The sequence below is a fragment of the Urocampus carinirostris genome, chromosome 6 (genome assembly GCF_059441175.1).
Source record: "Urocampus carinirostris isolate Australia breed hairy pipefish chromosome 6, RoL_Ucar_1.0, whole genome shotgun sequence".
Lineage (NCBI taxonomy): Eukaryota > Metazoa > Chordata > Actinopteri > Syngnathiformes > Syngnathidae > Urocampus > Urocampus carinirostris.
Genome location: NC_142354.1, coordinates 18,880,185 through 18,895,033, shown reverse-complemented (window position 1 = coordinate 18,895,033; position 14,849 = coordinate 18,880,185). Strand labels below are relative to the sequence as shown.

The following is a 14,849-nucleotide window of genomic DNA, read 5'->3' as shown; positions in this document are numbered from 1 at the left end:
CAAAAAACACACATCAGAACCGAACTACAACAGATATCATTCACCAGGCAAGCCTCTCTCTTGGGTCCGGTGTCATTGACCTCTGATGTTCCCACCAGATTCCCACAGATACCCCGCTGTGAGTCATTTATTGATGGAAAAGTTAAACAAGTGAAACTAGAAACCATGCCCAACAAATGGTAAGGTGTATAATACTTGGGTAAACTAGTTGGTTTGTTTTCTGAGCATTTAGAAATGACCTAGAGCCGGCAACCATTTGGGCCGCATTGGGTTAAAAAATGTGTTCAAGGGGGGTGATCCTGAAGAACTGTGTATTTTTTTCCATTTATGAATAAAAATACATGCAGACATCTACATGTTATATTTCTTTATATGTTTGATTTGAAATAGATTAGTTTAATCAAGTAGGTTCTGAAATGCTTACAATTAAAATAAACAAATAATAGGTCCCCGTTTTAAGCACTAGATTGGATTTTTTTATTTTGTAGAAAACTGACACTACAGTGGTAACCGAATACAACTTTAATACTGCTGGGTCAACACTCACTCTTCATCGCTGACAACACCAAACCACTGCGGGACGGCGGCAAGGCTGACCCGTTCGGGGTCTTTACAAAACTGCTTTCGCTCGTCTCGGTCATTCTGTTCCAAGCGAGTGTTCCCGGGGGAACGCTCGTGGGTCGATCCCCTTCTGGGTTTTGAGTCCCCGCGGTTCTGGACGGAGTCAGAGCGAGCCGGTGACGTCTCCCGGCTTTCCGTCAGGAGGAACTCGGTCCCCGAGCTGTATTCGCTGTTGGAGTCTGCACCTGGAGAGAAGCCATCAAAAAGAAAAGGAGGAGACGGGACAGATGGTCGGAGTGTTTTCGTAAACAAATGCAAAGAAAGCAGAGCTACCCAAATAAATCCTGGAGATTCGGGTGCAATCTGCCCGCTCCAATTTGACTTGTTTTGCAACTCATCTATTATTTCCCTCCCTAAAGTATAGCCATTGATTGCACCAATATACTTGTGCATGGAAGGCATAGCGATATTTGCACTTCTGGTTTGATCACAACTGTATTTAATTGGATGCAAGCACTGTACGGTAACATTAAAGCCCAGACTATTATTTTCCTGTTTCATAACAACCATCCATAATACAGCCACTTCCCTACTTACTTTCATTCGAGTTATGAAAAACGATAGATACCAACATTTTCTTAGGGATGTCGAAAAATACTTGGACATTGTTGTAAGTTAGATTTTGTATTGTGCACCTTCTTCCGAGTACAGGACAGTACTGTAGTGCTTCTTTCCTACAGGCGTGTGGCGCTGTGAGAGGTCACCCAGCATCCACCCCGAAGAAGAAATCCGGCTTCCTCTTCCTAGTTCATGTGTAAACATACCATACTATAGCTCCAGCGTTTTGACGTTATTATTGTTTAATATCTTGTGCATTCATTCAATATGTTTGGTGCAAAGTGTAAAAAAGGGGCGAGCCATTTCTTTTGAAATGAAAGTGGACTAAGGAAGCTTGATGCGGTTGAGAAAATGGTTGGATGGCTTTTTTTCGGCCACTTTTTACCACGGAGGAGGAAGTCGCCTAAGTTTAGAAGCTCATCTTCCAAAAGTAAACTCAACTTTATATTTCTTTATAGAGCATATTATTTTATGAAATGTTTATGTTTTAGTACAAAACGATACAGGTTACTTATACAAGCCTTAAACATACTTGTATACACCTTAAACATACATTCCATACGAAAGATCTTCCGAAACGTATCTCGTTCATAAGTAGGGCAGCGTCTGTGCATATATATATATATATATATATATATATATGGTATTTTTTAATTGTAAGGCGCATCAAATTATAAGTCTTAAGTCGGATATTTTTCATACTCAAGGCGCGCCAGACTATAAGGTGCTTTAAATTGAGACTGAAGTAAGAGCAACTGCGAAAACCGTTAGGCTCTCCATTCAATATCAACTGATTAATCATTGCACTCAGTATTGCTGATTAAAATCGCAAAATGTTTTTGCAACAGGAATTGAACCCCGGATCGTAGCAGTGAGGGCTTCGACATTTTTCCACCATAGTACACACGAAAAAGCACTAGAGCATATCTCATTACTACAGTATTTTAGACTGCAGTGACAGAAAGAATGATTTGCATAGTGCATTCCGATTGGATAAACATCTCTCCACCTCTTCACCTGTGCATTGAAGGATTTTTTATTTCATAATAGTTTTTTTTCCCTATCAATTTATAGTTTAATTCATAACAGCATGAATACTCAAACGGTTTAATATGAGTTTGTATAGTAGTTTGTTGAAAGACTTTGTGTTTATTATTTTGTATTTCATCTTTCGCAACGTTATTGACGTACAGGTGGAGTGGAGATACAGTTGAACCAAGGGATCAGGAATCTTTTTGAACCAAAAAGCCATAATAGCAATTTTCTTTTGAGAGGTAGAGATACCTTATATTTTAAGACACATTTCAGCAAAACCGTCAAACCTGCTCTACAGAGAAAAGCTCATTCTTTCAGCACATTTTATTTATCTGCGTGACATTAGATGATTTGATAACATTTATAAAATAGGAATTAATGCCTTAGCCTGTGTCCCATATCAACAAATATAACACTTAAAACTTGTCTACCTCCCGCAGTTACTTAAAAGTACAATGTGTAATATTTAGTGCCTTCTAGGGGTACAAAAATAACTTTCATTTAGGAAAAATACATAAAAAATTAAAATGAAGTAAGTAGTTTTTCTTAGGTATAGGTTTTGTGACATGCCACTGGCTGTCAATGCTGATGTTGGCCTATCTCTGAAGAGCGGGAGAACACTTTACACCATAAATAACAGCAATCAGATGATGAAGGTGCTGTATTCGAGTCAGATCAGAATACTCCATCTGCTTCTGGTAACCATGCACAACAGTACCATTTGTTTCATGAGAGGAAGCAAACCCTGACTCCAAAAATCCGCCTGCAGAGGGATGGGCACCTCCAGGCTGTACTTGCCCTAGACACACCACAAGAATTGGTGCTCCGACTACTTTGGCAATTAAGGGATCCGAGAACAGTGAACTCTTTGTTCTTCTATTTTACATAAGGGTAAATATGAACTCAAGATTACATTTATCTTACCACAATAACATTGCCTCTTGGCTTAATGTGTTAGGTCAAAATTATCACATTGTTTTTTAACCTTTTTCATTGACCAAGCAAATGTTTAAAGTCTATATCCTACCTTAGTTTTTTTTAAGTTTACCCTTTGCAAAACAAATCAATTATTTTTTTTTTTTTGTCCACCAGGTTGCTGCCCTTTTCAGCCTTTTGTATAGCAGGGAGAGTTTCACATAACCCTTTTTCCAAATCAATATGTCCAAATAGGCAACAAGCCTGTCATTAGCAGCCGACCCAATGAGAAGGATAAGCACGCGGCATGAAGCAACCTTTCCCAACGAAACAAGAAAGGAGAGGCGAGCTAATATCAGCATGCAAAGAGAACGGATCATTAAACAGCTTTGAGAAAGAAAGTCTCAAAACATCTGCAATGCTTCGAGATTGAAATGAAGAGAGCCGAATAGCGGTTTGACGCTGCTGGTCACTAAAATCTGGTAATTGAGGTTTGATGATGGGGCTTTAAATCTCCCTGATCCGACACTAGTTAGGTCAAGTTATTTGAAATAAAAATGATATCTTAAAAAGTTAAACCTGCAAATCTCGATTTAAACCTGCAAATCTCGATTTAAGTCAGTCACAATTTTCTTTTAACTCATGGGAAGTGCGGATGCCAGCCAAATTTTTGCGATTTTTACTTATTTTTGAAGGCCTACAGAAAATTTAGTTCAGTATGCATATAGACATAGGACAACAGTTTCTGAAAAAAAAACCTTCCAGGAAAACTGAGATTTTTTTTTTTTTGGTGAAAGGAGGTATTTCAAGCAGAACTTTCCATTAGTCGGGAATTTTGCATTTGTGATACCTCCAATATCTTAGCAATGTAGGGGGACATGGATTGCAAAACAACATGTTATTGCAATAACACTGAACTAATGCATGGACGATGCATGAACTGTTAAAGCATCTGTCTGTCCTCCATATATTCGCTTTTCTCACAACACTGCTTCAGCATGCCTAATCGAGGGCTGCCTATACACTATAAATTGCTGGATACTGTAAGCAAAACTAGGAGGTGGGTGCTTCCTCGATGTGTGGACAAAGATCTGATCAAAGACAATCCTGCCAGCCAACGGGGTTTTTCCTACTGAAATCATTCCCAGAGGCTTGTTACTTACTGATGAGCTGTGCCAAATCCTTTCAAATAGTTAAAAAAAAACGACAAAAAAAAATGTTTAGATTTTGTGACAATAAGGAACAATGCTTCTGAAAACGTATTTACACGTAATGGCACTGAATTAGTTAACAGCAAAGCTCATCATTACATTTCCAATCTCGTTAGGTCAAACAACTTTTTTTTTTTTTTCTTGAGCGTTTGCCCTACAGAGTCGCATGTTCCGATGTTGACATTCTTCGTCCCCATTTCCTTTGATCTTGAGCTTGGTCGGGATGTAGATTCACTGCTTTAAGGTCTTTGCGAAGTGTATCTTGCCATTGTTGCTTTGGTCGTCCTCTCGGTCTCTTTCCTTTTACATGGAGATTGTATGATTGTTTAGCAAAAATGTTTTCATTGGCTCCTAAGACGTGTCCATACCATATTAAGATTGATGCAATTTGTCAGTAATTGGCGCTACTCCATGCTGTGATTTGTAACATGGTTGAGTGATTCCTGATATTCAACTGAGAATTTTTATTTCAGTCACATTTAGGCGTTTTTTTTTTTTCTTCTTTCGTTGCTGGACAGCATTCCGACCCATACAATGCTATACGTCGGATGTAGGAATGTGGAATTTTGATTGAGTAGTCACTGATTTTCTTGTAACACATCACTGCAGTAGTGTTTTTCCATTTTAGCCAGGCTGCATTTATGCGTGAGGTAGCTTCAGACTTCAGATTGCCACCAAATGTAATTTTTGACCTCAGGTGTTTGAAGACGTCTGTTTTAGGCAGTGATGGTGTCAAAAACAGAAAAGGAGAAGGACCCAGATGTGCAACATTTACTCACAAGTTTATTGAGAAATAGAGGAAAACAAACGCCAGCGATCCGGTGCCCGCTGGACAAGGGAAGCAAGGCTGCTCACGGGATCGGAGCGTGAGCAGAATGGGGAAGTGGATCTTCCGGAGCGGGAGACTGTAGCGTGGTTAAACAGTCAAAATCGGGTCGTTAGCCGGAGCGGGAGATCAGGGCGTGATCGGTGGTCAAAAACGGGTCGTAGCCGGAGCAGGAGATCAGAGCGTGGTCAAAAGGACAAAATGGGTCGATAGCCGGAGACAAACGGGGAATCAGGAACAGACGAGTGGTATATGGATGAAAAACGGGACAGCCGGGAGCCAGAGTTAAAGTGCGAGCCTTGCGTATGGAGAGGTTCACTGGCGGAATGACCAGGGGTGAGTGAGAGCACTGAGCTTAAATAGGAAGAAAGCCAATCAGGCAACAAGCCGCAGCCGGTTTCAAACGGGCGGGGCCAAGTGAGGGCAATGGGCAACTGTGACAGATGGTTATCGATGGTGATAATGTTTTGCTGTTTTGTTTGGTCATACAACCATGAATAATATTTACAAAGCTATCAAATATTTGTTTTTTTATAGCATAATATGCGAGTCCTTTTATATAACAGCACTTAAATTAGTTCCAGCAGGAGAAATCAACAGCTTAAATTGGCTGATCACCAATTGCCTGAAATGTTGAAATTGGGGCAGATGAATGGGCCATCTAAGAAAATCTTTGCATCCTGTTGGGCAAAAAAAAACAAAAAATATGAAAAACTAAGTTTTATTTCAGCAATGTCCTTATATGCACCAGTAACGTTTCACTGGTGAACTGGCACAATGGATGCTGCCACACAAGAAGACAATATTAAAAATACAGAGCTAGCTTTGAAAATGCTTCTTCTATATTGACACAGGATTCAAGACTGGGGCAAAATTGGAGAAACTTGGGTCACAAGCACAGAAACATTCACTTAAAGGGTGAATAGCAGCCTATTTTCACATCAACTCAAAGAATGTTAAATACCTGCCTGGTAGTTATAATAATAAAACGAAACTGGGAAATCTTTCAATAGGTATGTAAATAAACAATTTAAAAAGCCAACATTCATTTAAATGCTTAATTTACACGACGTAGGCACCTGCATGTGGGCAAATAGTAAAAAAAAAACATGCACACTGCGCTAAGAAAGAAAGACTCATACTAATGGTACACCGCTAGATTATTTTTCGCTTAAAAGCAAACCACATAATGAAAATTGTGCAAGAAGGAAAAACCCGAGTAAAGCTTTATATTTGTGTGCTAGAAATTGATGCATTTTCTTCAACTAAAGAACACAAATCTGGATAAAGCTATACTTTATCCCCAAAAATTTGAATGTTAGAGTCATGGAAAAAGACACTGAAATAAATGTGATCCTGAAATCAAGACAATGTTTCTTTCTAATAAATGAATTAGAAACTCAATATTTAATGAAATTTCCAACTTTTGTCACAATTTCAAGCCAACGGCTTATGCAACATGTGGCTAATGTAAGCCTTTTTTTCTAGAGTCCACTAAAACATCATACAAGAAGTATAATTTTCTGTAATGCGGTTTTTACATGGCTAAAATTAGCACAAACTGACCCTCATAATAGAAGATGCAAAGAGAAAAGCATACGATGCAGCTTTCAAGTTGAAAGCCTCCGAGTTAGCTGATAAAGAAGGAAAAGGAGCTGCGCCACGTAAACATTGATGAATCGATGGTGAGACGCTGGTAGTCCTGACACTATTCTAATCTGAGGATGAAGACTTCCTTGAACTCAGTGCACAGGAGGAAAATAAGAACAACTCTCAGTGAGTTTAACCAGCAGGACTATGCTTTTCTCCTGTTAGTGTTCTGCTACCGAGCGTTTTTGCGGTCCTTGTATTTCTACGTCTCTTTGAGTTTTACCCTTGTGTGTTTATTTTATTTTTTTCAGACCAGCCTTGTTGGCGCTGTGCTACTTGTGTTTCTGCTGCTTTTATCTCCCATGAGTTTAGTTTTCTCTTGTCGGTGTGTCTGTCCAGCAAAGCGTAGGGGGAATGAGTTTAGATATAAGCACTATATTTTTCACAGGTGGGTCATGTAGGTTAGCCTAGATGTGAAAAATGCAAAATAAATCAGATTCAGCAATTTTGTATGCCCATATCAGTATTAAAGGTTTCATCTGGACTTACTCTGACTCTGAGTTTTCACATGTGCCAATGACCCTGATTAAAAGGGAAATGCCACCCAGAAAAATGGTTTTACGTCATAACACGGGGGAGGCTCTAATGGTGCACAACCATTTTTGTTTTAGCTGTGGCATTAGTGGGGCTGCATCTCAGTGCCTTGTCCCCATGTGTTTGTTATTAAAACACTTTGAAAACTTTCTGTCTACTGTCTTTCTTTGCAAATATCTACTTTTTCAACAACAGCAGGTGCGACTTAAAGTAAGGAACGTGTTATCCATTTACAAAATAAGTTTCCTTAAAACATATTCTCGTATTCAGATGTGGGGTTATAGAACAAACACAGTACTTTGATCCTGTACAAACGCATATGTCTATATCCTTATCAGCTTTCATACAGCCTGTGATCCTACCCAATTTTGTCAGACAGACATGAACACAAAGTGACAGGACTTGGGCTTAGCGATTGTCTGTCAAACAGATCCCGCACAGCACAATGCAAGAAACTCGAGGTCTGATTAGTCCCCGAGACAGAATCGGTGTGCATTCTGGAAACACACCAGATGGTTCAGTGGACCGGCCAAAGTTCGAGCGGGCGACTCGACTAAATGGATAACAATGTGACAGGAGCATGGCCGCCTGTCAAATGATGATCCCGAATCGCAAGCCTGGACGTCACATCCACTCATGACAAGCTAAGGGCTTTGTTTATGTGAGGACAGGACACTTTCAGAACTCAGGAGCCACATTGAGTGCTTCAATACATGGACACTATCGCAACTTGTATAAATTCATGCATCGATATCCATGCACCTGCATTTTCAGTTGTTTGGATGTGGATTAGTGTTGTGCAGATTAAATTCCAAAATTGTGCAGCACATCTCAGTCTGCCTTTTATTTTGTTTCTTCGATGTCATCCCTCACCCATTTCCTGTGGATATTTCTGTTTAGTGAGCAGCCATGTTTGGTTTCAGAGACACGGCCATGTGAGCTGCATTCTGACTTGTGAATAAAAGTCAAAGTTTACATTGTTCTAAAAAATTTCAATGTAATATTGTGAACTGGAACATTAATCTTTTTTTTCTTGTAGACAAAACCAAAACATTACAGTGGGCTATTCGACTAATCACTTCAATCTTGTAACTCATTCCCAACACCTGTAAATGTTTCCTGAACCTTGAAAAACACTCAGCTTGGTTTAGTAAATTAATCACAAGTATGAGGAAGACTGCTGATCTGACTGCTGTCCAGAGGATCATCGTTGACACCTTCCATTAGGTGGCCAAGACACAAAAGGAATTTATCAATGAGCCAGATGTTCACCAGAGTGCGGTTTAAAAGCACATTCACAAAAAGTATGTTTGAAGGGAGGAATGTTGCAGGAAACGCTGCAATAGCAAGAGAGATGTCTGCAGCTTCAAGAGCATTGTGAAGAGCAGAGAATTTGGGGGTACTTCAAAGACAGTGGTCTGAAGAAGACGTGTCCAGGAAATGGGCTCAAATAGTGTTATCCCCATGATGAAGCCACTCCTGTACTCAACACAACGGAAAGAGCCTATAACCTCGTCAATGGAAAATAGTCACTGGACAGTTGCGATTAAAAAAGTAAAAATTGATGGTGCTATGGTGATTGGCTGGAAAAATGTGATCAGTGGAACCCTAGTTTTTATACAGTAACACTTTTGCTGATACACAATCATAAAAAAATAAATGACCTGATTCAAAATAATTGCTTTGAAAACACCAGGGGGAAATAAAAGATGATTTGTACATCAACGTCAAAGCCTTTCACTATTAGATTTAAGTGAAGGAGCAATTTCCGAATCTGTTACTGGTTAACTATAAGGCCAAATCTAACTCAAACTCTTAGCTTATAGCTAACAATAGCAGTGAACTAGTTGAAATGATCACCTTTTTGCCCAAAAAGTTATCTTATTGCAATTTTATTTTATTTTTTATTTTGATTATTTTTTTAATTCAGAATGATGAGATCTTATTGTTCTTAAGGCCAAAGTTGGTTGGTTATAGTGAGTGAGATACTTGGCCACGGCCACCCCAGATGTCGAAAACCTAAACAACAGTTGCCTTACGATATGTAATGGGGAAATGGGATATAGCAGGTTTATAAAATAATGAATACATTAAAACAATCTAGAAATATGTGCACCATTGTTTAAGAGCAGGAGTTCGGAACCTTTGTGACTCAAAGAGCCATGAATGCAAAATATTTAGATGAGTAATAGTTTCCAAACAAGGTGCGAACAGAGTTCTTTTGTCAAAATGTCACAAAATATAGCAAACGGGTAGCGTACAAATGTGTTTACCTTAGGGTTCCATTCTGTTTAAAAGATGTGAATCTTCAACATCTTTAAAATCTATAAACACTTATCTTAAAAGTCCAGATCCTTCATTTCTTCACAACTCGTGCAAACTACACGAGAAAAAATATCCAGAAAATGATCAAATGTGGCTGTCACACTCAAATGCATGTTCTGATGCATCTCATAAGCTGAAAACAAAACACAAAAAAATCCTATTGACATTTCTTCTTACCGGGCTTCAAGTTAAAAAACTGGTACAAAATGCTTCAGCGCCAAAAAGAGATCCCCAGGTTGGAGAGCATTCTCCATTCGGGCCCCCGTGCTGTGGAACGCTCTGCCCCCTGATATTCGATCTGCAACCTCAGTGGGACTTTTTAAATCTAAGCTTAAAACACACTTCTATTCTATAGCATATGAATGACCTATATCTCATGTTGACAATGTCTGTATATTGCAACACCCATTGCAGCCTGGTTACCCTGAAAGGGGGATTACCTCAAGTGCCGTCCCTTCTCAAGGTTTCTTCATTTTCCTCATGTCGAGGTTTTTGAGTTTATCCTTGCCCTCATGTAGGTTTTAGATCCGGGGATGGTGAAATAATAGTCTGTAGTTTGCAATACTCTGTGGTCCGTGCAGCCCTTTGAGACTCCTAGTGATGAAGGGCTATACAAATAAACATGACTTGACTTTAAATGGTAAAGCGTTCCTGACACTAGGGGTAGAAACAAGGTATTGCACTCCACTCCTCAAGGCGTTGAAATAATGAATTTTAACTGCAAGCCAAAAGTACTCATGAAAAGAGCCACACCTGGTTAGCAACCATACCTTCCAGACCGTCGTTTTACAGTTTTAAATAAATTATACAATTTTAAAGCAGGCCTTGCATCTATCCATTTTCTGTTTTATTTTAGACCCCCCATGCAATCTCCAATTGCAGAACATGGACATTTTTCATGGACAACACCAATCATAAAATATAAAAAACACTGCAGGGTACTTATTCTTGTTTTCAACACTTTGCAATTTACCACAATTATGCTTATCACCGCAGCATGGTACAATCCCGTTTTATATTTCTAACAAATATTACTTTGCAGGGGCAGCACGTCTGCGCAGTGGTTAGCGTATGTGCGGCACAGTTTTGAGGTTATGAGATCGAACCTCCTGTGTGGAGTTTGCATGTTCTTCCCGTGCTTGCGTGGGTTTGCTCCGGGCACTCCGGTTTCCTCCCACATTCCAAAAACATGCATGTTAGGTCAATCGGCCGGTCCAAATTGTCCCTGGGTGCGAATGAGCGAGGCAACCAGTTCAGGGTGTCCCCTGCCCACTGCCCGAAGATAGCTGAGGTGGGCTCCAGCACCCCCGCGACCCTACTGAGGATAAGCGGTGCAGATAATGGATGGATGGATTACTTTGCAGCTTTCTTTTTAACCCTAACCTTAACCCTATCAATATCACAACCCCTAGAAAAAGGATGGAATCACCAGTCTTGGGCAAGCCCTCAGTAAGACATTTTATTCTGCAGAAACACTAAAAGAAATTAAGAAAAACATTGCAATGGTCAGTAAATGTTACTTTTGTAAAGCAAGTGCAGGGAAATAAATACGGAATCACTCAATTTCTGAGAAAAAAATGGAATCAGTGCATTTGGAGTAGAAACTAAGGATACACCAAGTCAATTTCCTTTCCTCAATTTTGCACCTAACATAGATCAGTGTCCTTGTTAGTCAACATTTAAAAACAGTGCAGTTATCACACCTTGGAGGGCTCATGGACTAAGTGGATTGGCAAGAATCATGGCTCCAACAAGAGAGATGTCTCTTGAGACCATAGACAGGACTGTTAAACTTCTTAAAGAAGGGGACTCTACTCATATGGTTGCCCAAGGTGTGGGCTGTTGACAGCAGCTGTAAGACTGGGCTGAATACAAACAGCATGGGAACGTTGTTAAAGTCAAGCGTACTGGTAGGCTAAGGAAGACAAGTAAGCGTCAAGACAAATGACTAAAGGCCATATGTCTTGAAAACATAATATGCACAACTAGAAAAATGAAAAGGAAATGGGAGGAAGTTGGAGTCAACGTATGTGACAGAATTGTGCAAAATCGCCTAAAGGGAATGGGATTTTCATTTAGGAAAGATAAAAGGAAACCATCGTTGATGCTTAAACACAAAATAACAAGAGGGCAATGGGCTAAGGGAGCCAATCATGGACTGTGGATGACTGGATGAAGGTTATCTTCAGTGATGTGTCACAAATCTGCATTGGACAAGTTGATGATGCAGGAACATTTTCTCTGGTGCTGTTCAGGTGAGATATACAAAACATCAAAATTCCCACAGTTCTTAATGAAATGGGGCTGCATGTAAGGCAAAGGCACTGGGGAGATGGATGTGGTTCAAACCTGCAATAATTGCACAAGTTTACATTGACATTTTGGACAGCTTATTCCTTCAACTGAAAAAAAGTTTGAGGATGACAAACTCTTTTTACTCATTTTACAAGATGACAATGCATGATGCCACAGAGCAAAAATTGAAAGCATTACTTGGAGAAAGACGCATCCTGACAATGTCATATCCTGCAAATAGCCCAGATCTCAACCCAATTGAAATCCTGTGGTGGAAATTGAAAAAAAATTGTGCACAGTGAGGCTCCGACCTGCAAAGACGATCTGGCAACTGCAACCAAAAAGAGTTGGCACCAGATTGATGAGGAATACTGTTGGTCACTCATCAAGTCCATGCTTCATTTTCTTCATTCATTTCATCTGAGTTAGTTAACAGAATAAAATGTCAAAGTGAGTACTTTGTCCAAGACTGATGAATCCATACTTTTTGCTAGGGGTTGTATATTAAACCCATTTTCATGTGATAACCTTGGAGATGGTAGCCATGTCGAAGAAGAAAAGTAGAGGAATCAAAAAAGTTTCATTCATCAAGTTCAAATCCATGTCTACTTTTAATAGAAATAAAGAAATAGTGTCTGTTGTTCCCATCACACTTTTTACACAATGCGTAATGGGATGGACGCGCTTCGTGCGGCAGCAGCTTGGTAAACATTCCCTCAGAAGCATAAAAAGTCTCAAGAGGATAAATTACTGCCAAATGGAATAGCGGAAAAGCATGCTGGCAATTTTTACAATGAAAGCAAATTTTCCATATGGTGTTCAACTGCTGATGGGTCTTGGGTGAGAGGAAGGACACCCCCACTGAGGTTGTCGTGTCAAGTATTTTCATTTACACCTAAGGTGGTGTAAACGAAAAACCCTGCTGCGTGCTCCGAATAAACAAAAAAGTAATTGAAAAAATGTCCAAAATCTCAGAGGTCATATACCACAACTTAATGTCATTTTAGCTTTATGTTATATACTACTGACCACTTGAAAAAGTCAAGGTTATTTGCAATGGGTTGCATTGAATTGAATATCAGTATAGCCTCAATATTAAAAAAATGTTAAATGGCCAATAAATAAATACATATCGGTTTTATTAGACATTCTGTGAGATTCCAGTTGAAAACAAGTCAAGTCATGTTTATTTGTATAGCCCTTAATCACAAGAAGTCTCCAACCTAGTCTCCTACCCCCAGACTTCCTTAACAATTGCGTCCCACATCTTCATCCCCTGTGTATTTACATGTAAAAAATACTTATTAATATACATATTTATATTGGCTCAGGGCGACACAGTTTCTTCATCATCATTATTAAACCGTCATTACTTCCATCATTTAAAAAAAATACTAGATTAATTTAGTTGTATCCATTTATTGACTATATGCCAGTAATCACCAAATATAATTCAGACAACAATAATGACAATAATAACAATGGCAGTTATATTAATTATAATAATAATTATGATTATATAGATAATCATCCTTATTTGTATAGCACTTAATCACAAGGAGTCTCAAAGGGCTGAACAGACCACAGACTATTACAGACTACTGGCTATCATTACACCATCCCCTGATCTAAAACCTTCCTACATGAGGGCAAGGAAAAACTCAAAATGTCACATATTGTCTGGGGACCTACCAAAAAATTACATAGATGACACAACACTGTAGCAAAAGGAATGCACCAAGTACTGGTATTAAACATTTTAGCTCTCGCCAAAAACAGCAACTATTTTGTACTCTCAAATTTATCAAAAGAAAAATAAAATCCTTTTCAAAATGTCAAATTATAACCCTATTATCGTATCATACCGAACAATAAGGCACACCTGATAACAAGGGCACGCATCCAAAAATATTCCTCTGTGAAATATTTATTCACATAAAAGGCGAACCAGAATTTAAGTCACATGAAATAAAAACTACGGTAAAAAAACATCAGAAAATAAAAAAGACAAATATTAGAAAATCTGGTTTCACAAATGACGTAAATTCATTCAGTCATAAACGGTTACTGTATGTAGAAGTATGTCATTGTAATTATGCATTACGAATGTTATTTACAGTATTTGTGGTCTATGAGGTGACACTGGATTATAAGGCACACTTTTGAATTTTATGGCAAATCTTAGGTTTTTAAGTCTGGAAAATAGAGTAATTTAATTAATCACACTACAAATAACTAGAAATAAGGGTTAGGGTGTCAACAATTTCAATGCCAGGATAAAAACACCTTCAGGTTTACAAAGTCAAGCATGGGACTGAAATTACCTGAAATTTCCGAATCGGAGTCAAATTCATCTTGTTCTGGAAGCCTCCTTCCTGTTAGACGTACTTCGGTGACGTAGAAGTCTCCTTGTCGAGCCAACGGAGCCATGAAATGGATCATGTCCTCATTATAAATCTCCAAGAATGGGTGCGCACACAGCTTCTTTTCCTGTAAAAACATAGCATTTACTTACACATTGTGTATTTCCCTTCGGGGATGAATAAAGTATCTATCTATCTATCTATCTACATATGACAATCACAATAAAAACATATTGACCTGAACTGTTATCCTTTTAAATGAGTCATAAATCTCATTGAAATGCTGTCAATGCATTAAGTGTGTCCATTTTCTCCTCAACATCATTCATCTTTTACGATAAATAAAAAGACTACATTTTTTTGAGTTTGTTCCAAGTGTCACCTAGAAGTTAGATTTTTGTAACCGTTATATTTTATTGGGCACCAACCACAGATTGACATTAGAGCGGCATTGTGAAAATGCCACCTTGCAGAATATTTTCTGTCTTTTGACTGCAGTTTAATATTGCAAGCTCT

At 38.8% G+C, this 14,849-nt stretch overlaps 1 protein-coding gene across 1 annotated transcript in view; it reads right to left on the bottom strand.

Moving 5' to 3' along the window:
• Positions 1 to 507: 507 nt before the first annotated feature.
• The window catches only part of tex264b (testis expressed 264, ER-phagy receptor b), a 63,182-nt gene continuing 48,840 nt past the window's right edge, over positions 508 to 14,849 (bottom strand). The window contains exons 3-4 of the mRNA XM_088337147.1: positions 14,295 to 14,460; positions 508 to 806 (exon numbers count right to left, since the gene is read on the bottom strand). Coding sequence (XP_088193273.1) covers positions 544 to 806; positions 14,295 to 14,460 — 429 coding nt within the window. The 3' untranslated portion in view covers positions 508 to 543. The remainder of the gene's footprint in view (positions 807 to 14,294; positions 14,461 to 14,849) is intronic.